The following is a 25,020-nucleotide window of genomic DNA, read 5'->3' as shown; positions in this document are numbered from 1 at the left end:
AGCACATACCCTCTCCAGTGTCTATCACCCAGTCACCCCATCCCTCCCGCCCCACCCCCCACTCCAACAACACTCAGTTTGTTTCCTGCGATTAAGAACTCCTCATATCAATGAGATCATATGATACATGTCTTTCTCTCACTAGAGTGCTTTTTTGCAGAAAGAAAAAAGAGTGTAATTTATCAGGGAAAAATCCCATCAGGAATGATTATATTTTTAAAGAAAAATGGGGGGGTGGCATTTGTAGGAAGAAGCTTTTATTCAGCTCTTCTTTATAATTGACTTTGGTGGCATATCACCTTCCAGGGAAACCGAAGTGTCCTGTCAGTGATGAGCCCGGCTGTGTTGGAAATCGGCGTGGGGGGGTTGGGGGGAACATGGGCTGAATTTCCTGGGGACACCGCTGCCATCTACTATTGGGAATCGTGGCTGGGGAATCCTCCGGGTGCTGGTTCCCCGGAATCAAGGGATCGGAGTTAGGGAGGTGGCTGCAGAGTGGTTCATGCTCCTTGCTGGGGAACCTGGCACTGTCTTCTGTTCTCCCGGCAGAGTTAGGAAGAAGTACGACAAGAGCGGCAGGCTGATCTTCAATGATGCTGATCTGTGTGATTGCTTGGAGAAGAACTGTCTGGGCTGCTTCTACCCTTGTCCCAAGTGCAACTCCAACAAGTGCGGGCCCGAGTGCCGCTGCAACCGACGCTGGGTGTACGATGACATTGTCACCGAATCCGGGGAGGTGGTCAGCTCGCTGCCCTATCTGGTGCCTGACTAGGGGCCATTGCACGCGGGCTGGTTTGGTTCTTCTTCCTGACACCTAAGCCAACCTCTTTCTCCGGGGTGGATTTTAGGGCATGGGGAAGATGCTGGGAAAGTATACGGAAGACTTCTGTTCTCTGAAGCTGTTAGAACAATATAGCATGAACGTTACTCTGTCCCCTTTTTCTGTGTCTTCCCCAACGCCTTCACCTTGTACCCAGAGAAGGATGGTGGGTGATCTCAGCATCGCCTCCCCAGAACACCTCCATCTCCGCTCTCAGTGAAAAATCTCTTGCCTCTTCACTGCCTGAGATCGTGTGGTTTTAAGAGTTTCAGAATTCTGCAGCTGGGAGCTTTTCTTACACAGAACGTACAGTCTTAAATTTATAAGACCTACTGACCCTTACGCCAGTTCCAAGTCAGAACTGCTCTTTGAATAAAAAACACCCCCACATCTTGTGATTTTGCACTGCATATGCATAGTCTTATTTTTTAATTTAATGTTTTAATAACATTCCGATTAAATTTGGTCACAACTTGGCAATATTTTTATGAACAATTTGTATTTTACTTGTCAAACTGAGAAATTGGGACTTGAATGTCCTAAAAGTTAGTGGTTTCCTTCCCCCTCCCACCATCTCAGGATCAGTATTTTCAGAATTTTTTTCAAAAGGAGGAAACAAGTTATTATATAAAAGTGTACTGTTGTGTGTTAGCTCAGGGAGGGTATTGATATGCAGTTGACTGGACAGGTGATGTGATTTTTTTTTTCAATTCTGAAACATTTTAGGAGGGATGCAGAAATTTGAACTAAGCCTTCTTTGGATTTGCTTTTTTTTTTTTTTTAAGATTTTATTTTTAAGTAATCTCTAGACCCAACGTGGGTCTTGAACTCATAACCCTGAGATCAAGATTTGCATGCTCCACTGACTAAGCCAGGCACCCCTCTTTTTAGTTTCAAAAGCCTGTATTTCGCACAACCCACAGGTGTCAGAGAAGGTTCCTAATAATTCTCGACTTGTTACGTGACCATACGTTTTGGAACTAAAGTAACAAAAAGCCTAAAAGCCCTCCTATGACTACAGTTTTCCTGTATGTGTAGCAGGAGAACTTACTCTGTTTTCCACGTAATTTCCTGGGGTTCCAGATTCAGCTCACTTTTACTGAGCCTCTACTGACTTTTGTGAGCCAAACAGTCATGCTAAGTGCATCCAGTTCATTACCTTGAACCCTCCCATCCTATGAAGAAGGCATGAGATCAAGTTACCCAAGTCTGATCCTTTGAAATACTTACCAGCAATGTGCCAAGCAAAAGGAGTGGGTGCTTTTTTTTTTTTTCGGTTTATATTTTGTTTGGGTTTGAGAATAACTATTGTTTTGTACATGGCTGACCAAATGAATTGTTTTCTTACTTACTTATTTTTAGAATCATATAATTTTTACACTTGAAAAGGGATCTTGCCTGTTGTCTAGCTAGTGAATTAGTCAACAAATAATATCTGGGAGGTTCTTAGGTGCCAGGCACCAGGCAAGGCACGGGGGACCCAATTGTGAGCATAGCCCAGCTGGTTCCTGTCTTCAAGGAGATTATAGACTAAAACCCTTCTTGTTGTTCTATTTTTACAACTGAGGACTTAGCCCCAGTAAGATAAAGTGACTCAATTAAGGACACACAGAAGAGCCTTAGTGTTTTGAACTCCATGACTAGGTCAGTGTTCTTTCCCTGACACCAAGTATTTCCCGAATTTGCCTGATTGCAAAGCTTCTTCAACTGCTTTTAATAACACACATTGCTGAGCCCCATCCCAAACCTCAGGAATCAGAATGAGGGATGAGGCCTGGAAATTCTCACTTGTCATCCAACACCCCAGGTCAGTCTCATGTTCAGCTAAGTTTGAGAAACACTCCCTTATTACTAGCTGTCCTATTTTCATATTTAAAAAAATAATCTTAGGCAAATTAACCTTCAAGTATCTTTCCCTTTTGTTTCTTCTCATCTTTTAGTCTTAAACGTTAGTTGAGATCATCTGATTTAAAACGGACTGGTTTAAAAAGTGTGTTGGCAGATTATGTTGGTAAGTTTTCCAAGTAAAGCAAAAAATGAAGTAAAAAACTGTATGATTACGAAGCAGACACCTCATACTGCTTTTATGGAACCCTAGCAAAACATTTGATGGAGTGCTTTTTTAGAAATCACATTATTTCATCTGGTTCTAAAGCCCTTTCTATGCATTTTTAAAAAGGCTCCCACACTAAATGATCCGAGCACAAATAAATTCATGTGAATTGTCAGAAACTTATCTTGCAAGTGTCTAATTTTGGCACAAAATGAACAAAGCTCTTCAGTGATTTGAACGAAATTCAGATTAGCAAGGAATATAGCTGTACTGTCTGGTGACATTAACCAAGGAAACTGTCTTGTCAGTAGAACAGGATATTCCTTCTCTGCTTGGCTCTCTTTCACATCCTGGTGGTGTGTCTTCATGAATATGTATAGAAATTGTAGATACCACCATGTTGTTCTGTAATGCCTTGGAAACCGAAACATTTATTTGAGCCGGCCTGCAGTGTTTGGCCAGCTAGGATATTTGCTGTGCGTCCAGGGGGTGCCTTTCGCATGGACGACCCTGCCAACAGCACCCCCTACAGTTGTTCAGCAAAGCGGCCCTGCAAGCAGGTGTCATTTGATGTGTGGATTTCTTGATTGCTTAGGATTTATTGACAGTATGTGGTAGGCATTGAATGCTTTAGATCAGCTCATATTCTTGTATAAAATAATGGAAAGAAAATCCTCATTTTTTTTTTTTTTTTTTAGATTTTATTTACTGGAGAGAGAGAGAGGGAGAGAGAGCATGAGTGGGAGGGGCGGGGGGCAGAGGGAGAGGGAGAAGCAGGCTCCCCTCTGAGCAAGGCGCTTGACATGGGGCTTGATCCCAGGATCCCAGGAGCCCGGGATCATGACCTGAGCTGAAGGTAGACACTTAACCAACTGAGTCACCCAGGCGCCCCAGAAAATCCTTATATCTTATTTCTTTTCCTTCCTTCTCCATGGTGTCGACAACAGCAGAAGTGAGTTTTCAGGTTATTCAGGATTGAATGGTCCAAGCAGTTTTATACTGTGTTTCTTTCTCAGAATCTTTATTTTAATCCTGTATTTGGTATGTTCGTATTCTTCTTCTCAGATTGCCTAAAATTCTTCCTTTTTCCATAGCACTGTTCTTCATTCTGTAGAGAGGAAATGACATCATCACTAGTCATGGCTAAGAAGCAGTTGATTTTTGTTTATTGTTTGTAGTTTTAGCAGATATCCCCCCTCACCTTGTGTGTTCTTACATTGGCCAATGTTTAGGGAATATATCAGAGATCAGGGACTGAGTTTAATTGTTTTTTCTTCAATAGTGTTTTCGATAGTCCTTCATGCTTAATAGATCCACTACTTAGTGATCCCTCATTCGTTGATTTATTCCTTCATTCATTTACCAAGCACCTCTTACTTGCTGGACACTTTATTAGGCACCAGGGATACAGTGGGTAAGAAAGAAAGAAGAACTCCTAGGCTATATGAAGTAAAAAGAAAACCCATGCCCCTTCCCAGTGTAGCCTTCCTCCTGTCTGAGGTCCTTATCCATCTGCCGGCCTCTCTCCACCTTTCAGAGTCCTCTTAATGTTTATTTATAACATCCATCCTTCTTATCTCTACTTACTGAGAGGAATAGAAAAGGTACATCTACCCCATCTTTCTGGAAATGGAAGTCCCTCGTTTGGGTTTTGAAATCCAGGTAATGCTAGCTTCATAAAAGGATAGCAACTACTTCCTCTTTTTTCTTCTCTGGCTTTGTTTCACATGACATTCTTCTTCCTTAAATATTTGTTGGAAATTGCCAGTAAAGCCGTTTGGGCCTGAAGTGTTTGTTTGGGGGTTTTTAATCCATTTTAATTAAATTCTCAAATTTGTGAACATTAAGTCACACAAAATAAACTGTTCTCATTTTTATGTAGAAAATATCTTCCCCAAATTTTAACCGTAAACCACTAAAAGGGTAATGCAAACCAGTATCCTTTCAATAAATTCCTTTCCCCTCTTAGATTGGGCCAAGAAAGGGAACATCCTGACTAATGCAGGTACCACCCAGAAAATGGAGAGACATTTATACTTGCAGCAAATGCCTTTTCAATGAACTTTCATGAGAAACCTGTTCCTTTTCTTTCCTAAGGTATCCCTGAGGCCTGATTTCAGAGGTCTGTGTCAGAGGCTCTCTGGCTTCTTCTCAACACACCTGTTTCCAGTATGAACCAGGCTGCTCCCAGCAGTGACAAGTGAAAAAGTGTTGTTATACAATTCAGAATGTATCAACTGAAATAGAATACAAATTAGCTACTTTTCAGGAGTTATTGCAAGCCAGTCCCAGAGAGGGAAGAGAGGAAGAGAGAGGAAGGGAGGGCGGGGGGATGCTTCTTTTCAGAACTACTTGAGATTCAGAATCTCTTTCTAGCTTTAAAATTTTCCATACAGCACATGGCAGCACAGCAGCATTAAGTTATATGATTTCTATGATTTTTGCATATATTTTGGCAAGATGAGGTTCATTTGCATTTTGCAGTTTTTAATAACCCATTTTCCTAAAAGGTTTGTGAAGAATAAAGTTACATGCGTGGTTTTGGCTCCCTCTGCTGGCCATTCTTGGGTACTTTAAGTTTTACCCAGAGAACAAAACCAACATTCCATTCCTGAAATAGATTTGGGTTTTTTCCCTCAAAGTTGAACTCAACATTTCCAAATCTATGACAGACCTTTAGGTTTGGTAAATATATTTTTATTTTGACTTTTTTTTTTGCTTCAGAACTATACCTGAAAATGATCCATTTAGCAGAAAAATAGTTTAGAAAATATTTCAGATAAAAAGCGTAGCTCCCACTATGTCTCTTTCTCAAGCTGTCTGTGGTGAAGATACCCAGTTAGTTATATGGACTGATATGGGGTCTTTTTTTTTTTTAAGTTTCTTTGTTGGTTTTTCACGATCAGCCTATAAACATGCTCACGACGGCTAGGATTTTGCAACTACGAAGAACTCTGGCTAATTGAAGCCAAAAAAAGGGCCCATCACATGTAAGGAAATGCACGAGAGCTGGCCTCGGGAAGAGCAGATGGCAGGGCAGCTCTATCGGGCTGGGTAACCTTGCATTATAGACCGTGACCTCCAAGACCACTTGTCAGGTGCTCAGCTGAGCTGAGGCAGAAATGGGTTGTTAGGTGTCTGAGTAAAGCTACTTGATAGGAGTGGAAGGGTACTGGCTACTGAGTCAGAGTGGGGAAAAGTGTCTCTCAGATTGCCTCCTCCCCCGCCTCCCCCCCCGCCCCGATAAGGAGCCCTCAGCAGAAGTGCCTGAAGAAGACCTGTGCCCAAAGCCTCAGATAAAGACGCCAAGGAATGAAGGCACGTGGCGAGAAATGCAGATGTGCCAAGAGCATGAGCCAAAGGGGCTTAGTGCTTGACTGCAGCTCAGTGCACGAGCTGTGTGCACCCCACTGGCATGGGGTGGGCAACTTTCCTCCTGAGACGTGCCAGGGAAGGTTTCTGGAAGGTCAGCCTGAAAAATCACACAGAGGTTTTTAACCCGGAGCCGGACTCCTCATCATTGTTGGGGTGAATCGACTCTAACCATTTTTGTCCTGGTATCAATCACTCACGTTTTAAAGACCCCAGGGACAGTGTTGAATGTCCTAAGGTGGGTCAGAACCTCCCCTCTCCCCTGCCTCAGACTCTCAGTCCTGACAAGACAGCATGGAGTGGGAGAAGAGGAATACTCAAATAAAATCAGGTGCTGTTGCAAAACCGAGTGGAAGAGAAGCTAGGCAGGTCAGCTCCACACTCATGCACTACCATGCTCTGATGTCTCCATTCTCAGAAAAAAACAAGCAGAACAAATTGTAGAAAAGGTCTCTCTTTGGGTGGATGTCTATTGCTGACCTCTCCCATTATCTGAACAGTCAGGCTTCTAGAAATAATACTCAGCACTCAGTGTATCCATTTCTTCTTTAATTTTTTTTATTTAAAAAATTTTTTTAAAGTAAACTCTACCCCCAACATGGGGCTTGAACTCACAGCTCTGAGATCAAGAGTTACATGCTCTACCAACTGAGCCAGCCAGACGCCCCTCGGTGTATCCATGTCTGTCACATATTCATTTGTCAACTCACTGTGTTTGTCATTGGCTCCCCCCACCGCCATGCACCCCAGACTTCCCTTGCCAAGATTCCCAAGGACCCCACTGTGGTTAAAGCCCAAGGACATTTTCTTTAAAAAAAAAAAAAAAGATTGATTTATTAATTAGAGAGAGAGAGCATGAGCAGGGGGAGGGACACAAGGAGAGGGAGAGAATCCCAAGCAGACCCCCTCTGAGCATGGCGCCTGATGCAGGGCTGATCCCACGACTCTGAGATCACGATCCGGAGATCCTGACCCGAGCCAAAACCAAGAGTCAGATGCTCAATTGACTGAGCCACCCAGGCGCCCCAAGCCTGAGGACCTTTATATCATCATTTTGCTTGACCTCCTCTTGGTATTTTGATGCTGCTGGCCACACTCTGTCTGGCGAGAGCCCTCTTGAAGGTCAGGCTCCTTGCTACCTTCAGCATTTATGGAACTGTCAGCAGGACAGTGGTTAAGAGCCGGGTCTGGATTCGCACTTGGCGTTCAGGTCCTGGCTCTACCCACCACCACTGAGTGACTGTGGGAAAGTCATGCAAATTCTCTTTGTGAGTTTCCTCACCTATGCAAATGGACCTGCCTACAGGACTGTTGTGAGGCCCAATGAAATAATGCTCGAACAGCGCTTACCACCGTGCTGAGCACACAGTAAACATAGCTTGATAAAGGGTGAGTATCACCGTGGACTCAGAGTATCCATGTTCACATCAATCATGGCACTCTTTTCTACTTTGTATTGTGACCCATGTTCACATCAATCATGGCACTCTTTCCTACTTTGTATTGTCTTTTTTTATTTTTTATTGTTATTTTTTTTTTTTATATAAAGTTCACCTGAGTTTGTAAGTTCTTCGTGGGGAAGGACTGTGTTTTTGAAATACCAGATCTTGGATTACTATGGCATATTTGTTACAATTAATAAACCAATACTGATACATTACTATTAACTCAAATTCATACTCTATTCGGACGTATTAACTTTTACCTAATGTCCTTTTTCTGTTTGAGAGCATATCACAAGGGAGAAATGACTCCAGCCTAGACACAGAGCTGAGAATGGGCTGGCGTGTTGTTGGAACAATGAGGAAATTGGGTGAAGTGTCACACAGATCCTACGAGTTACCCGGGGTTCTAATGAGACCAGTTAGGACCTCTCTGGATATTTTTGACTTATTAGAAGAATCACATTATCTTCAGTAATGCTATGCTGACTGTGAAAGAAAGTAACTGTGCCCCTCTTGTCAATTCACTAATCTAAACAAACATTCAAGGGAAAACCTCGGGCGCCTGGGTGGCTCAGTTGGTTAAGCGACTGCCTTCGGCTCAGGTCATGATCCTGGAGTCCCAGGATCAAGTCCCGCATCGGGCTCCCTGCTCGGCAGGGAGTCTGCTTCTCCCTCTGACCCTCCCCCCTCTCATGCTCTCTCTATCTCATTCTCTCTCAAATGAATAAATAAAATCTTTAAAAAAAAAAAAAAAGGGAAAACCTCTTCAAATCCTGTGTAAACAAAAGATGGGCAGTTATGCTGAAGAGACAAATGATCACATTCTTTCCAAATGCAGTATTATTAATAATTTACTTTGAACCTTTCTTTAACACTAAAAAGACCTTAAGTGAATTCTGATGATGATTAATGAATTATTATTATTTACAAATTACCATGAGAAACGATGTTAATATTTGGGTCACTCAAAGTAATGTTATTGATATATAATCTCTTTTAGCACCTAATGTAAAAAAAACCTGGGCACATAAGTAATTCACTTTGTTTTCATTATGTTTTGAATGACGACTTTACTCTTTCTGTACAAACAATACATTCCCATTAGTGGAAATTCCAGCAAGACACAGAAGTACAGAGTAGATGGTGAAAAATTATAGAAAAATCTTACCAACCAGGAGCTGTGAACATCTGCTAAACTGAATTCCAGTTTTCTCTGTATGTATACTTATGTCTAGGTCTCGATCTGTATGTGATAAGTGCAATCTACCTATAGACATATAGAAATGATTTTAGTAAAGTGGATAAGAGAAGGAAAAGAAACCAAAGAAATTATTTTAGATTGTTGTTTCTTTAACAAAGGCATGTGTGTTCCTAAAATACTCCTCTGAAGCAGGGGTCTCAAACTCAAGTGCCTTCAGGAGTAGAATATGATTCATGAAGCAAGCTGTAAATATCAAGTCACTTTGTATTGTTCTCAAAATAAAAATCTCTCTGATTACATTGCCTCTGTCATCACCGAGTAGATCAAACAAAATGAGCAAAATATTTCCACAGGAATATTGATGGACCATATCCAGACCACAGCTCTCCAGATTGTTACCCTCACAAAGATTAAGAAAAGATTAAGAAGTTATAGTCAATTTATTGCTTAAGTGATGTATTTCATTTAAGACAGTGTGAAAAATTTAGAAATTAGTACTCTTAAAACTTGATTGCACCTATTTTGTCCATTCTGAAACTAGTTCTTTTAGCAATACATTAATTTTATACTACCAAACATTAAAATACTTATATTTAATTTCATCAACCTAATTTCCATTTTAACAAAACCTTGGTTCTACATGGATTTAATGTTCACTAAATGCCGAAGCACCCCAATTCCTGACTTCTTTATTTTCATTAATCTCTTGGTTGACTTGTTTTCAGCTATCAGTTTTCCCAAAAGGAACTCATAAAAACTATGAATGCAATCCTGGTTGAGAATATGTAACTTTTGCTTAATAATTGAACAGCATCTTGGCTCAACATAAGCATTTTTTTTCCCTCAAAACTTTGTAGACATTGCTATGGAGAAGTCTGAAATTTGTGGGTTCTTTTTCCTCTTACTTTTTTCATTTGGATGCCCAAAGAATTTTCTCTTTATCCTTGGAGTTTGATAACTTTACCAAAATATGTCCCAGGATCATCATTTTATATCAGGTTCTTCGGAACACAATATGCTCTTCCATCAAGCTACACATACAGTTTTTCCAGTCTAATGGAGAAATGTCTTCTGGCATATATTTGTTGTGATTATCCCATAGAAATGAGGTGGACTCGCCACCCCCAACTGGAACAGGTTTGGTGTGGAGACTGATGAAGGTACACACACACTGAGAAGGTATGAAAAGTTTTATTACTCAAATAGTGAGGCTTTCTGGGAGGAGTCTCCCAAGGAGGTCCATAAATGGCTTGGGAGAAGGGAGAAGGGCTCTTGGCATGAGGTTGCATGGTGTTTAGCGAGTGGGGCCAGCAAGAAGATTATCCCGTGCTGACCAGCAGTTTGTGTGTTTTGAACTTCTTGCCAATGCTAAAGGAGGAAGCCCCAAGTTTCCTGATTAGTCTGCCTGGGTATGGGGCAGCATGGGGGAGGGGGTGATGGGGTATTGAAGGTTGTGAGCCCTCAAACATCAAAAATGGAGTCAGACTCCTTACTACAATATTTGAATGTATTTTTGTGTCTCTTTGTTGGGTTCTTTGCCTTGGGGACATAGTTATCTTTGGGTTGGCCTTTCTGTGTTCTTGGTATCTACTTTGTGTTTGTCTCTTTCCTTTGCTATGAATAGTCCCTTCCTTTCTATTAAAAATTCAATTTGCACTTGTGTTTAGTCTGTTTCTCTCCGTTTCTAGTTTATGTATTAGTTAGGAAATGGTGTGCTTTTAGTCCTCATTCTCTTTCTTTGGTTTCACAACGCCTTCTACATCTAATTTTGATGTTTTTTCAAGTTGTCTTTTAGCTCTTGTTCCACTGAATTAATTTTCTTACTAAGTGCTATCTTGAGCATTCACATGGGATTATCTTCTACCTCTTAGGCTATATTTTATTCCAGATTGCACTTTTCATCTCCTTTTTTGCATACTGTATCCCCCTTTTTTGTATATTTTTAGGATGACTGCAGAGTTGCCATGTCGCTTTATCTCATCCTATTTGTGTGGAGCGTGGACAGCTCTGCCCAGACCTCTGATGTGGTGCCAGAGTTTTCTAGTTCTTTTGCCTGCTACGGTGAGATCTGTTTGTTTTTCCATCCAGGATGCCAGCCTGATGGCTCAGTATTGCTTTCCATCTATTTCTCTCCAAAAACTTAAGGGGAAGTTGGGGCTGAGGGTAGCATTTTTTCGTGCATTTAATTTTCAATTTCTCAACTCTGAGATTTTATTCACTGTCCTGTATTAAAATTTACTCCACTTTTAGGGACATGTTCAGTCCCCGAGCAGGGATGCCCTAGGTTTTAGATCAGCCCTTCATTAACTGTGGCACCGCAGAGCCTCTGACTCCTCCTAAGCGAGCCCTGATGTTCATTTCCCTATTCCGTAAGATTTGTCTTTTTTTTCCTTTTTTTTTTTGAGGTGGGGAGGGGCAGAGGGAGTAGGAGAGAAAATCTTTAGCAGGCTCCACACTCAGCATAGAGCCTGATGTGGGGCTCAATCTCAGGACCCTGAGATCATGACCTGAGCAGAAATCCTGGGTCAGATGCTTAACCTACTGAGCCACCCAGGTGCCCCTCACTTCCCTATTTCATTCTTTTGATTTCCACTTTGTATAGGGGAAGGAGTGGGGTGCCTGTGGATTTCAGCCAGTATTAACAGTGAAGGGGGTGGGGTGTTGAGGGAAGTCTATTTTCACTGCAGCTTCAATGTAACTGTTCCCATTGGCTTTTGTCTATGGATATCCTTTCTTCTTATTTTCTCTTTTCAAATTTCCAGCTCCTTACTCCTCATTTGGAATACTAGATATAGTTTTGTTTTTTCTGCCTTACCACTCTACTTTTTCCCTTGTTCAGAGGTAACAAAGGAGTGATTCCTGCAGGTTCCTCCACTGAGTCCTGTGTCAGCCTTCACAGACTTAAAGCCTCCAGGGATTTCCCACGCCTTCCCCTTGGCTATTTACCTCCCATTCTGCTCCTCTCTAAATTGGGGAATACATAAACTGAGGAATTCTCATGGCTTTCTGGATGCCTTCTTTTTCTAGCACTGTTTTAGGAGGTGGGGGATCACCTTTAGAGTCCGTCTTAGGCAGGGCAGATGCTTTGTTTCTTTTCCTGGCAGACACTTTTTCAAATGTGTTGTTAAGTTACTCTTTTCTCGTTTGCTGTTGAGGAGTGAATTTTTCTTTTTCTGTTGCATGTTTGTGGTGTCTACCACTTTTATTTCTTCACTAGTCATTGGGTAAAAGGCAGTCTGTAACAGCACCACATCCAATACGTGTGGGAAGCGCCATCAACTTATTTTCCAACTGTGTTCACTGGTGGAAATTACTGAAGAAACCATTTAATCTTTCACACGTCTTACGTGTAAATATCAGTCCTGTTAATGGCACAGGCCTTGGGGAAGTAGAATGGAGGAAACTAGGTGCAAATTAAAGTGGAGGGGTGATTATTTGAGATGGATTTCAACTTGAAGATAGAAAGGGATCTGTTCATGTATCACAAAGTATATATTTGTCACATTTTATTTTTTTATTTTATTTTATTTTAAAGATTTATTTATTTGACAGAGAGAGACACAGGGAGAGAGGAAACACAAGCAGGGGGAGTGGGAGAGGGAGAAGCAGGCTTCCCGCGGAGCAGGGAGCCCGATGCGGGACTCGATCCCAGCACCCTGGGATCGTGACCTGAGCTGAAGGCTTAACGACTGAGCCACCCAGGCGCCCCTGTCACATTTTAATAAATGTTTCCTTCCTATACCCTTGGCCACCCTCCATTTGGTTAATACTCTTTGTTATCAGCAAATGTGGCTTGATGCTATTCCTTCTTTTCTCTTCTCTTCTCTTCTCTTTTCCTTTTTTCCTAAGCTTCTCACTTCCTTTCCACATCACAGCCTGGTGTGCAAATACTCAGAGAACAGATGATGCTCATGCATTCTTTATTCCTGATGTATCTCACACCAAACAGGAACAGTCATATAACCGACTCATAAATAAAAATATGCAATTTTGAAACTTCATTCCCCTGAGAAGTGACCGAGAAAATGTGGAAGGAACATGTTTCTCATCTAGAAGGGTGCTCTTCAGTTCCACTCCAGCTGATTCCCTCACACCTATGAGGCATGTGCTGACTAGAGAGCTAAAAACAGGGCTCACAACTGTGACCGAGGGCTGGTGTGGAGAGGGGGAGGTGTGTGTTCCGTGTGGTGTTGAGGAGGAGAAAAACTGGTCCGATGGCTTCTGCAAGCGAATGCGACAAAGCAGCTGAATGTGAATTTTGTATTTGTAGTCATCTGGGGATAGGGCGGTGAGTAGCAGATAGTTCTAGTCCTCCACCCTATGTGACTCTGAACTACCTTTGATAGTTCACCTGAGAAACTCAGGATGAGTTGTAGGACTACAGACTTTCACAGAGTTAAGGACCTGGGCCAGATGCTTAGCTAACCCAATGCCAGGATACTCTGGGTGCATAATAAAATGCCTATATGCCCCAGTTTGACAATATATATCAAGGGCTTACTTACAGGTTCGTCCCAGCTGGACTGGGTTCCTGAGGCTCAGATACTAGTCTGTTGTGTGAGTAGGTGTTACCCTTCCTCCAGAGATAACCATTTGCATTGTAAATGTACCCAGGGTTTACTTAAGTGTTGGTGGAGACTTTGGAGATCGGGAATGCTCAGATCTTGTATCTACTTCATTGAGTGTCAAAGATATAAATCACGCCTAGTGGGGAGAGAGTGGGTGCAGGCTGTGTTGCAGGAAATGGCCATGGGGCCCTTGAGAAGGAACTCACCCAGAGGGAGGGTCTCCAAACAGGACAAAGGTCACACCCAGAAGGAAGTGTTAGCTCCCAGGACACAGTGGACCTCACTCCAATCTGTGCTGTTGTAGGCTTTGGTAAAACAACCAGGTATATGTGAACTAAAAAGGCTGCATCACTGAAGAGCTAAAACATTCAAGGCTCAAGCAACTCTTCAGCTGAGATTCCACCCAAGGTGTAAAACTGTCTCTGAGTGATGTACCTCTCCAGATATGCTCAGCCTCACTGCATCTCAGGCAGCGCATTGTTCAAGTTTCCCAATAAAGGGGCCCCTGGAACTTTGAACTGTTGGTCTTTTTTTAAAGATTTTATTTATTTATTTGACAGAGACACAGTGAGAGAGGGAACACAAGTAGGGACAGAGGGAGAGGGAGAAGCAGGCCCCCCGCCGAGCAGGGAGCCCAATGCAGGGCTCGATCCCAGGACCCTGGGATCATGACCTGAGCCGAAGGCAGACGCTTAACGACTGAGCCACCCAGGCGCCCCTGAACTGTTGGTCTTAAAGTCTGCCCCTTGTGGCCATCCTTGGCAGGTGGGTGGTGGGTGGGAGAGGACCATCTGGAGAGAAGGATGGGCAGGGATTGTGCCCTGAGCTCGCCTCTCCTACAGGTTTGGGACTCTAGATTTTCCAGTGAATGCCTACAGGTGCCAGGGGATATACCCTGTGAGTCCAGGGGAGGTTTGAGCCATGGGACAAATTTTGATCAATGAGAGACAGAAGATTGGAAAGAGTCTGCAGACAAATTTGCTCACTCCCACCTCTTGGGCTGTTGGAAGACACGGTATCTCAAAATAGTGTGTCTGGAAATATCACAGTACTGAGAAATAAACCAGGTTTTCGATCTGTAACCAGCTGGATAACATGCCATCTTGTATTTGCTTCCCTCCTTTCCTTCCTTCCCTTTTGCACTCACTCCTAATTCCCTACAATGACAGTCTCCATGGATGCACTAGCATGTAACTCAGGCTGTTTTCTAGAGAATCCAGGCTAACACAGAATGAAAAAAAAAAGTTGGATTTGGCAAAAGTTGCAATGAAGGCAAGGATACGGAAGAAATTTGGGGGCGTTCAGTATGTTTCATGGCCATAACAGATCAGGGGCAGCTGATCTGGGCTCTGGATCCATCAGCAAGATGGGTTGACAAGTCTGAGGGTTAGGGGCAAAGTGTGCTATGGAACAGTGTCTCCAGGAGGTACATATCCTGTCTCTAGCAGGTGGCCACAGGTAGACAACTACAAAGGACTTTTCTGTGGATCCATATGGAACCAGAGACCACAGAAATATTTTGGGTGAGGGTCTCACCTAAAGGGTGAAATTATTCTCTGCCTCAAGCCTTTATAGCAACAAGTACCAATACTTGAAGAAATTAAGAGAAATTAAGAGAAATCCTGGAGAATTTTTTGCTAAAACCTTGGAAGTCTATGCTTTGTGTTATAAAGGAGGGGAGAGTGCTTTTCCCTTATACACGTCACACTGTTTAATTCTTACCACAGCCCAGGGGAGCAAACACACATTATTCCCATTCCCATTTTACAGATCAGGAGTAAGAAATTTAAGGGAGGTAAAGTGCTTTGTTCCAGGTTACATGGATTTAGGGCTCGAAAAATCCTGATGCCCTTTTGCTCAAAATCCCAGCTATGGTTGTGAAGGAACTGAGGAGGTAAATTTCACTAGAGATTCCAAATGGTTTTAGCTGGTTAGTGGCCCTACTTCAGGCAATGAATGAAGACAAAGGGAAATTATTCAGAAGTCGAGGGAACTGGGGCCCTTCTAAAATTATGCCAGGTAAAGTAATCTGTGTTTGTATCGGAGACCTATAATTTATGTAGATTCACATACATCTTTTTCAGATACTGCACAAATTGGGGAGTGTGTGGAATGTTGTGGAATTAAATGTATTTGTATGTGTTCAACACACTGTATAATTGACTCAATTATCCATGTGGGGATTATTCACTTTTAATTTGCAATCTGCTTCTCCTTTCAGTTAGGATGTTTTTGGGGCTGCTCTAGGAATGCCAACTAATTTAAATAATAATTTAAGTAAAACATAATTAGGTAAGAAAATTAAATTCAATCTTTTGCCAGCTCCCGAAGATTCTACAGCTGAAATGTAATGCTAATTCACTTGCTATTTTTTTCACTCTCCAAAGCTATTTTACTACCACAGGGTTTTATTGCTTTCCATAGATTATTGCAATAATTCCCTGTTTGACTTTCTGCTTACCTCTTTCCAATCCAATCATTCCGCTGACAGTAAGCTTCAAAAGATAAAACCCAAAAAGAAGACAAAAAAAGAACGCGGCTCTCATCACAAAAGTTTCTCTGCTTGAAAACATTAATGACTCCCCATTTCTCACTAGTTCAAGGGCACCTGCCGTAATCTATCATTCAAGATCTCATGCCTCCTGCAACAGAAAGTTTTCCTGATCCTACCCCCGGGGTTTTTACCACTCTTTTTACGTCTGAATCCCTGGAATGCCCTACATGTTTTTCTCTGAGGCATACAAAGGTATTCGTGAACCCACGTTGGGTCCTTGCTCTACTGTGAGATTCTAAATGGCAGTCTCTGCGGGGATGACGCTCCCGTATTAAGCTGTACCTAGCTCAGCACCGGACAGCAGAGGGGCGCAATGAAACCTGTCCATTTGAACTGCCAGCAAACCCTGAGGGCAGGAATTTTGGTCTTTTGTATCCCAAGTGCCTAGCACAGTATCTGGTATACAGTAGGTGCTCAATGAATACAGGGATACAGATAGAGGAAGGGCTGATAGCACAGTGCCAAGGCTGGAGCTGGTGGCATGACCTCTCCTGCGGATGGATGTGTGACATCCCCGGGCTGCTTTGGGGGAGAGCTTTCCACTGCCTGCCCCTCTGTCGCACAGGCTAGACACTGGCTGCGGTGGTGTGCTTAAACTTTCTGTTAAAAAAAAAATGTGTATGTATAGGTACACGCACCTAAATATATGTTTATGCATGCCGACGACATAGAAATACATATCCATATCCAGATATTTATACAGTTGACCCTGGCACAACACAGGTGTGAAGTGTGCAGGTCCACTCATGCTCGGATTCTTTTGATAAATATAGTCCAGCACTGTCGTGTATTTTCCTTAGGATTTTCTTAATAACATTTTCTTTTCTCTAGCTTACTTCCGCTTATTTTATTGTAATAATATAGTATGTGATAAATATAGCATACACAGTGAGTCCATCGAGTACGTTATCGGTGATAAGGCAAGGCATCCGGTCAACAGGAGGCTGTTAGTACTTAAGTTTTGGGGGAGTTAGAAGTTACGTGTGGATTTTTGACTCGTGGCACGGTGGGCAACCTTAAAGGCTAGTTCTTCAAGAGTCAGCTGAGCATGTATAATAAGCAAATAGATAAATATAAATAAGTTAAAATATGCAAACAGTCTTAAGGCAGAACAGAACAGTGACAGTGGCGGGAGGACAACGAGGACGGTTCCTCTCCCCTGGAGGACCCGGGACAAGATTCGGTCCTGCGCCCGGAAGCGGAGGCGGCGCGGCTTGGGCCTTCCGGCTTTCCGTAGGCCTGCCGTCATTGGCTGCGCTGGAGACAGCTGACCGGCGGCGGCAGGCGTGGGAGCTTCGAAGATGGCGGCCACCACGGCGCTGATCCTGCCGGAGAGCCCCAGGTAGCCGCCAGGGGTGGCGCGGACGGGGCTGCGCCAGGACGCCCCTGCTGGCTGTCGCCTTGGCTCCGAGGCGGGGCCCGGCCGAGGGGGTGGGCGCGGGGCTGGCGAAACCGCGGTGCGGCCCCGCAGGAGTGCCGGGGGCTGTGGGCGTCTCACCCTGTCCGTGGTTCACCTACGTGGGGCTCCAGTGCGCCTGGCCGCTGGGGTCAGTAGGACGGTGTGTGGTGTGTGTCACCGTGCCCACAGTGTGGGATCTGAAGAACCCACGCCTGCCTGGAGTGGTGCTGAATCACGTGCAAAGCTCTGCCCTTTCTCTGTTTTCAGCTCTCTCGCTCAGGCCTGATTATGAGAAAGGCTCGCAGTGGTGCCGGACGGTCGTTAATCCCTAACACGTGTCAGTATCCCTTTTGACTCCAGGTAGAATAGTCCTCAGGCCGGGAGTTTGGGGCTGGTCACAGTACCTAGCCAGAATTTGGTAACATGGCTTTTGATTTCATTTTATTTATTTTTAGTTCATTTCTGCTTATGGTAGGTAAGGTCAGCTGCCCAGGGTGGTGATACAAAGTTCTCTCCTAAAATGCAGTTATTTGAATAGAAATGACTCCCATTTCATGAAAAATAAATACTAGTGCAGGTAGTGTGCGGATGCGGAAAAAATGCTGAGGTGTACCGGTAAATAATTGAAGTTGGAAAATAACTTCCTTGTCCCTGAATTGGGCAGGAATCTTGTTGAAGAAGAGAGTTGTCATTTCAAAGTTTTTCCTTCTTTCTGGATGCCTTGAGTTCTGATGGCCAGTTCCTCCGGTCACATCAGTGTCCTGGTTAACACTCACCACATCAGTAAGCCATAACCAGTAGTATAATTTAAAGTTGATTATTACCACTGAATCACGGTTTTAAAACAACTGTGTACTGTTACTCCAAATGATTTTATGTTTTATATATATATATTCCATTATCTGCCATGCAACATTGTTTTCTTTGTATTTTGGTGTCATTGCCACGTTCCTCCTGCCATTCTTTCCATAGTTCCTCTCTGGGTTAAGTGGGTATTGAATATTCACTGCAGAGTTAATGCCGTTCCTCACAGAGTGCAAACTTCCTCTAGTAGCTCACCTTGCCCCCAAAGAAAGAGAAACTGCCAAATGCAGAAGTATTTTTGGGAGGCATCTTTTTGGAAACAGCCTGCCTCCTTTGCTGGCCATCATCTGTTCTTCTTCATAGCAATCGGAGTTGTTGAAATGGAAACTTTGAGACAATAGCAATTGTAGATAAGTGTACTTATGGCAGGAACAGTTCCACTTGGAAAACTCATTTTAAAATTTTGTTTTACAAATTTATTTAGCATGAAAAAAGCAGTGTCGCTGATAAATGCAATAGATATAGGAAGATTTCCACGATTGCTCACCCGAATTCTTCAAAAACTTCACCTGAAGGTTTGTATTTTTGCATTTCTATAGTCTCTATACTTTCTGTACTTTCGTGTGATTTCTTGTGATTGCCCTGAAACTTTTTGTTACTACTTGAAAAGCTTTTTCCGAAGTATAGTGTTCCCCAGCATGTCCTTGGCTCTCTAGAACATTTTGTGATGTCCCATGGTCAAAAGTTTGGGAAATTCTCGGGGTGCCTGGGTGGCTCAGTTGGTTAAGCGACTGCCTTCGGCTCAGGTCATGATCCTGGAGTCCCGGGATCGAGTCCCGCATCGGGCTCCTTGCTCAGCAGGGAGTCTGCTTCTCCCTCTGACCCTCCCCCCTCTCAGGCTCTCTCTCTATCTCATTCTCTCTCAAATAAATAAATAAAATCTTTAAAAAAAAAAAAGTTTGGGAAATTCTCTTTTCATTAAAGTTAATCTTTTTTATTATGGAACTTTTCAGAGTGTATATATTATATATATATTTTTCAGAGTGTATTTTATGGTAGTGTTTACAGTAAATATTTAAGGGTGAATATGGTGTGCAAGATTTTCCAAACGTGTTTGACCTTGGAACTGTGGTATCATGGTATATATTTTGGGACTCAGGTTCTGTGTAACATGCTTTGGGAAAATTCTGATTTCATTCTTCCCCTTAAAAATAATGCTAGCCAGCACCCAATATTTAATCTTTCATTTAATCTGCCTCTTCTACTTTTATTTCAAGGATGTGGTTATTTTGGACATATTGATGTTTAGTGATTCACTGCTTGGTCACTATTCTAAGTTAACTTCTGAATCCAACACATGTTGATGGTGCACCTAGTATCTAGTAACTGCTCTGCCTGGTGGTGCCAGGCATCACCATTAAATGAGAAACTGGACTTTTTTTAGTTTTTATTTAAATTCCACTTAGTTAACATACAGTGTAATATTAGTTTCAGGTGTACAATATAGTGATTCAGCACTTCTGTACCACACCTGGAGAACCTGGACCCTTTCCTCTTCTTTTTCCTGGGAGCCAGCCCCCCTCTGAGCCCTTTCTTCCCCTGACATGTCTCTTAAATCCAAGTTCTCTTCATAGTCCTAGTTCAGATCTTTAACATCCCTGCCGTAGACTACAGTAACTGCCTTCAAACTGGTGTCTCTGCCGAAAGCCTTCTCCCTCCTATCGCTGCTTCATAATGCTAGTCCATTTATCTCTCCAAATTTTTTTTTTCCTAAAAAACAAAAACAAACCAAAAAAACCCAGTTGATCATATCTGTACAGTGTTTAAAGCCATCATTGACTTCCCATTGTGCCATGGGGAAAAAGTTCAAAATCTTTAACATTGTATTATATTATAATAATCTTATAATAACAGTATAATATGGCCACAAGCTATATTATTCCCACTTTGCAAGTGCTCCAGTCACACTGGACTGTGCTCTTTTGCTAGAACATACTGTGAACTTTTCCAACTCTATGTCTGTGTGTATACTCTTTCCCTTACCTGCAATGTCTGTCTTCCCTTCTATAGTGAAAAAACTATGCATCTTTCAAGGATTTGGCCCTCTTGCTCTCAGCAGTTTGTTTTTTGTGCTTCTAAAACACTCAGTTCATTGTCACCTCATTTTAGTACTGCATCGTATTTGTTTTATGATGACAAGGTCTTTCGCTGACCTTGAATACCTTGAGTATCATGTTTTAATTATCTTTACATTTCCCATACCTAATACCTTGGTGCTTATGCAGTGAGCGCTCAAGATCTATTCTTGGAGTTAATTCTTTGCCTTGCATGGAAAACACAAAACAAATGCAGACCCTCTAAATTCCTGGCTATAAGGAATCTGTGATAGAGATGGAGAGACAGGAAGAACTACCACAACAAACTAAAAGCAGCTGCATTTGTGGTATTTGTGATTCACAGTTACATTGCTCCCTCTGATACAGTTTGAATGGTTTTGTATTATTAATTCATCTGATCCTTACAGCAACTTTAGGAAGTAGGTACTATTATCCTTACTTTATCCACGAAGAAACTGAGATAGAAACCAGTTAAATAATTTGTCCAATATCATACAGCTAGTGAGTAAGCGGCCTGTTTCCAGAATCCATTCCTTTAACCCATTACAGTAAACCTCAGGAAAGAGTACAGAAAAGTATATAAATTAGTCTAAAAGTGAATGATGTAGGCAATCAATACAGAAGTTCTGCTTTGATTCTCTGAGCTGATGGCTGCCTTCTTACACTTATTTAACAACATGGGACAAAAAGCTCTTAGATACATCTTTTGTTCTTTATAGTGAGGGAGGATAGGACCTTTGTAGGAAAACTGTGATATGCAGTTTGTCTTTGACCCTCTCCATCTAATTGAGTTGCGAATAAGTTAGTGTCTATCTTAGAGTAAGTGGGTGGCCAGAGCATTCCACAGAGGTGCTTAAATGCGATGCTGTTAGTGGTAGAGTAGTGGACGTGAGAACGTGAGATTGTTGACAGCTGAAGCAACTGAGAACAAAAACATACATAGGTGCTAACTTGCCTGCTAAGAAAGAATGTCAGGAAAGGTGCAAATTTTTTTTCCTGGACAGTTTCAGGGAATGTTCTTCTAGAGGGGCTCCTATTGTGATAAGAGTTCTTATCAGATAAAGTTCGCAGTGACATTCGGGATCTGCCAGCTTTCTTTTATGTACTCTTGGTCTGTTAAGTGGGCCTTTGCCTTGAGACAAGCAGAGCCCTTAGAACAGTGAAACCTGGCATGGGTAGATGGGTGAGGAGTTTTAGGGATCGGGTTGCTGTTCTAAATGTTATCAGCTTGACACTTTAATTTGCTTACGGGCAGAGGATATCTGTTTTTGTCCAGACTGGTTCCTTGGATTCCCTAGTTGGAATAAACATACGGAAAGTAAGCTGAGGTAGAGAATATGGGTGTGCCTGAGCATGAGTCTGGGAGTCCTCTTTGAACTGGTCATCTTCTGGCTCATCCTAGCATATAGAAATACTTGGGAAGTTTTTTTGGGGGTGGGTTTTACAACGTGTGGAGGGTGCTGTTGGCATTTAATGCCCAGGAACTAAATGTCTTGCACTGTGCAGAACGGTCCTGCCCAAATTGCCCTGTCCAGCCTCCTGATAGAGTCTGCACTGGAAAACACTGACAGAAGTCAGAGTAACTTCCATAGCTGAGGACTTAGAGATAACAATTTATGGCCTCTGAGTTAAAAAAAAAAATGGCTTTCACAACTCATGCAATTAAAAAGACTCATGTAGAGACGATGGACTCTGAAAAACAAACTGAGGGTTCTAGAGGGGAGAGGGGTGGGAGGATGGGTTAGCCTGGTGATGGGTATTAAAGAGGGCACGTTCTGCATGGAGCACTGGGTGTTATGCACAAACAATGAATCATGGAACACTACATCTAAAACTAATGATGTAATGTATGGTGATTAACATAACAATAAAAAAATGAAGAAAAAAAACCTCATGTACTTTGCTCCACTGGAGAGACTTGTAGGTCATCACACAAAGCCTGTTGATCTAACTGTGCTGTATATCTCATTCTGAAAGATTAACTCTCTGGATTTCTGGCCATGGCAGACTAGACCCAGCCAACTGGGGGATGAAGAAATGCCTGTGATGGGCATGTAGGTGGTTTCAGGAATCGACGGCTGATCATGGAATGAAGTGGGAGAATTATGAATTAGACACAAGAAATTGAAATGCCCAGAAATCTGAGGGTTTTTTTCTGAAATGAAAAATCATCAGTGTGTCTTAGGAGTTTTTTATGATACTGTACCACAGAATTCTGATGCCCATAATTGTGACCTGACTATCATAAGAAATGAGTTTAATCTGATATACTTTGTTTACAAAAGTCTAGAATGGGTGCTGTACATTTCAGAAAGATTGCTTTCAAAAGTTTAAAATAAAAGTTCTTTTATTTGATAGATTCATTTGTGGGTACCTCTGTTTTCCCCCATTATGACACGCAGCGAAATCTCATTATGTTAACATAAAGGACAATCACAAGTGTGAACCCCAGCCTATAGAAATGCCTCAGAATTTTTCTTGGCTGTTACAACATATAGAGGGTGCTGCTGGCGTTTAATGCCCGTGACTTTAAATGTCTTGTGTGCAGGAGAGTCGTGCACAAAGGAGCATTTGTCCTGCCTATTAGGACCAAAAAGAAAAGGATAGTTTATCTAATAAATACATTTATTTGGTAGTTAATATAAGATGTAAGGCTTCTTACAAATTGTTTTATTGGATAAGAATGATATATATACACTTTAAATTATGGTATTTGCAGAATACTAGTACCGTGCATTCTTTCACGGAGGTCTTTGTGTGTATGTATGACTGTGGACGTGAGTCAGAGCTTGGGCTCTGGACAGCAGGCCTCTCTGTCTCTAAATCCTTGCTCTGAGTTTTTAAAATCTAATTGCTTTTGTAGTTATTTAGATAATATCTTCATAGAATAGAGGACATTTCTCGGGCGCCTGGGTGGCTTAGTTGGTTAAGCGACTGCCTTTGGCTCAGGTCATGATCCTGGAGTCCCGGGATCGAGTCCCGCATCGGGCTCCCTGCTTGGCAGGGAGTCTGCTTCTCCCTCTGACCCTCCTCCCTCTCATGCTCTCTGTCTCTCATTCTCTCTCTCTCAAATAAATAGATAAAATCTTTAAAAAAAAAAAATAGAGGACATTTCTCATTTTCTAAGGAATGGGACCTGATTTCTACTATATGTGAAACTAAGGTTAGTTCACTCATCATGCGTATTAAGAAAATGAATTCTTCAAAAAAAATAAAATAGAAAAGTTGGAACAATGGATTTTTTTAGTTTGCTTTTTTTGTGCCCTTCTAGTTCAGAATTCTTAGACTGCTTAATTTAATCATCTTAATAACATGTTTTAAATTTCATAGTTTATATGAATAAGTTTTTGTTTAAGAAATTTAAGTAGTGGGGCACCTGGGTGGCTCAGTCGTTAAGCGTCTGCCTTCGGCTCAGGTCATGATCCCAGGGTCCTGGGATGGAGCCCCACGCTTGGCTCCCTGCTCCGCAGGAGACCTGCTTTTCCCTCTCCCGTTCCCCCTGCTTGTGTTCCCTCTCTCACTGTCTCTCTCTGTCAAAAAATACATAAAATCTTTAAAAAAAAAAAAATAAGAAATTTAAGTAGTATGGCAAACTGAAATGCGCCCTTGGTTAACTTTGGCCCTCCTTCCATCTTAATTCTCCCCTGTATTAGTTATCTATTGCTGAATTACAAATTACCCCAAAACATAGCACCTTAAAACAATAAACATTTATTATACTCATAGTCCCTGTAGGTCAGGAATTTAGGAGTGGCTCCACTGGGTGGTTCTGGTTTGGGGTTCTCATGAGGTTGCTCTCAGATGTTGTTTGGGCTACTGTAATCTGAAGGTTTGGCTGGGGTTGGAGGATTTCCTTTCAGTATGACTACCTGGTGGGAGGCCTCAGTTCCTTGCTACTTAAGCCTTTCCTCCTGATTTGGAGGTTGGCTTCTTCCAGAACCAGTGATCCAAGAGAGGGAGGTGTGTCCTTTCTATGACCTCGCCTGGGATACCGTATAGCTTCACATTTACTACATTCTTGTTAGAAGGAAGTCACTAAGTATGGATCATATTCCAGGGAAAGAAATTAGGCTCCATCTTTTGGAGGGAGGAGTGCTAAAGAATTTTCAGTTATCATAAAACCACCACACCTTCCCAGAGGTAGCCTTTGTTACCAATTTGGTTTTTATTGCAGATCTTTTTCCATGTGTTAATAAATACAGATATGCATACACACGTCCGTACACATAGAAATGTGTAGTTTGTATGTTTTCATATACCTCCTTCACTTACCGCTTTTATCAGAGATCATTTCATGTGAATCCTTGCAGTACTACCTTGTATTCTTTATGTGTTTTTCATTTCTGCTTGTGTGTGTATATATATATTTATGGCCTACTCTCTTTAAACATGTAGAAAAAAGTCATTCATTTTTCATTTTAAAATTTAAGTTTCTTGGACACATGCTCCCTAATTTTATAAACCTGGGCCTTAATTTTTTCCCATTGAGAGGATAAAAAAGAATGTGTCTCTTTTACCTTCTCTTTTACTCCCAGATATGTGTGGGTTGCTTTTGGTAGACAGAAATAAGTGAAATTGCTGCTTTTGTGGAAGCGAATAGAGGTATTTATCTACCCAAGGTTGTTTTTGGAGCAAGGTGTTGACTGTATGTTTGGAATTTTGTGTATAGCTGTATTCTCTGTTTGCT

At 42.1% G+C, this 25,020-nt stretch overlaps 2 protein-coding genes across 3 annotated transcripts in view; both read left to right on the top strand.

The window, feature by feature from the left end:
• ARL14EPL (ARF like GTPase 14 effector protein like) overlaps positions 1–1,230 on the top strand; it is a 6,974-nt gene extending 5,744 nt beyond the window's left edge. The window contains exon 3 of the mRNA XM_081827210.1: positions 550–1,230. Within this exon, the coding sequence (XP_081683336.1) occupies positions 550–772 (223 nt within the window). The 3' untranslated portion in view covers positions 773–1,230. The remainder of the gene's footprint in view (positions 1–549) is intronic.
• A 15,996-nt stretch (positions 1,231–17,226) lies between these two features.
• Positions 17,227–25,020, top strand: part of COMMD10 (COMM domain containing 10) — a 136,885-nt gene continuing 129,091 nt past the window's right edge. Inside the window, exons 1-2 of one of the 2 annotated variants that reach the window (XM_081827237.1) lie at positions 17,227–17,355; positions 18,701–18,791. In XM_081827237.1, the coding sequence (XP_081683363.1) occupies positions 17,315–17,355; positions 18,701–18,791 (132 nt within the window). In that variant the 5' untranslated portion in view covers positions 17,227–17,314. Of the gene's footprint in view, positions 17,356–17,551; positions 17,750–18,700; positions 18,792–25,020 lie in introns of those variants that run through there. The other variant, XM_081827238.1, reaches the window with a different exon arrangement.

The sequence above is a fragment of the Leptonychotes weddellii genome, chromosome 7 (assembly GCF_054177405.1).
Source record: "Leptonychotes weddellii isolate Sample4059 chromosome 7, ASM5417740v2, whole genome shotgun sequence".
NCBI classification, from domain to species: Eukaryota; Metazoa; Chordata; class Mammalia; order Carnivora; family Phocidae; genus Leptonychotes; species Leptonychotes weddellii.
The sequence above is the reverse complement of the archived record's forward strand: the minus strand, read 5'-3'. Positions and strand labels throughout refer to the sequence as shown.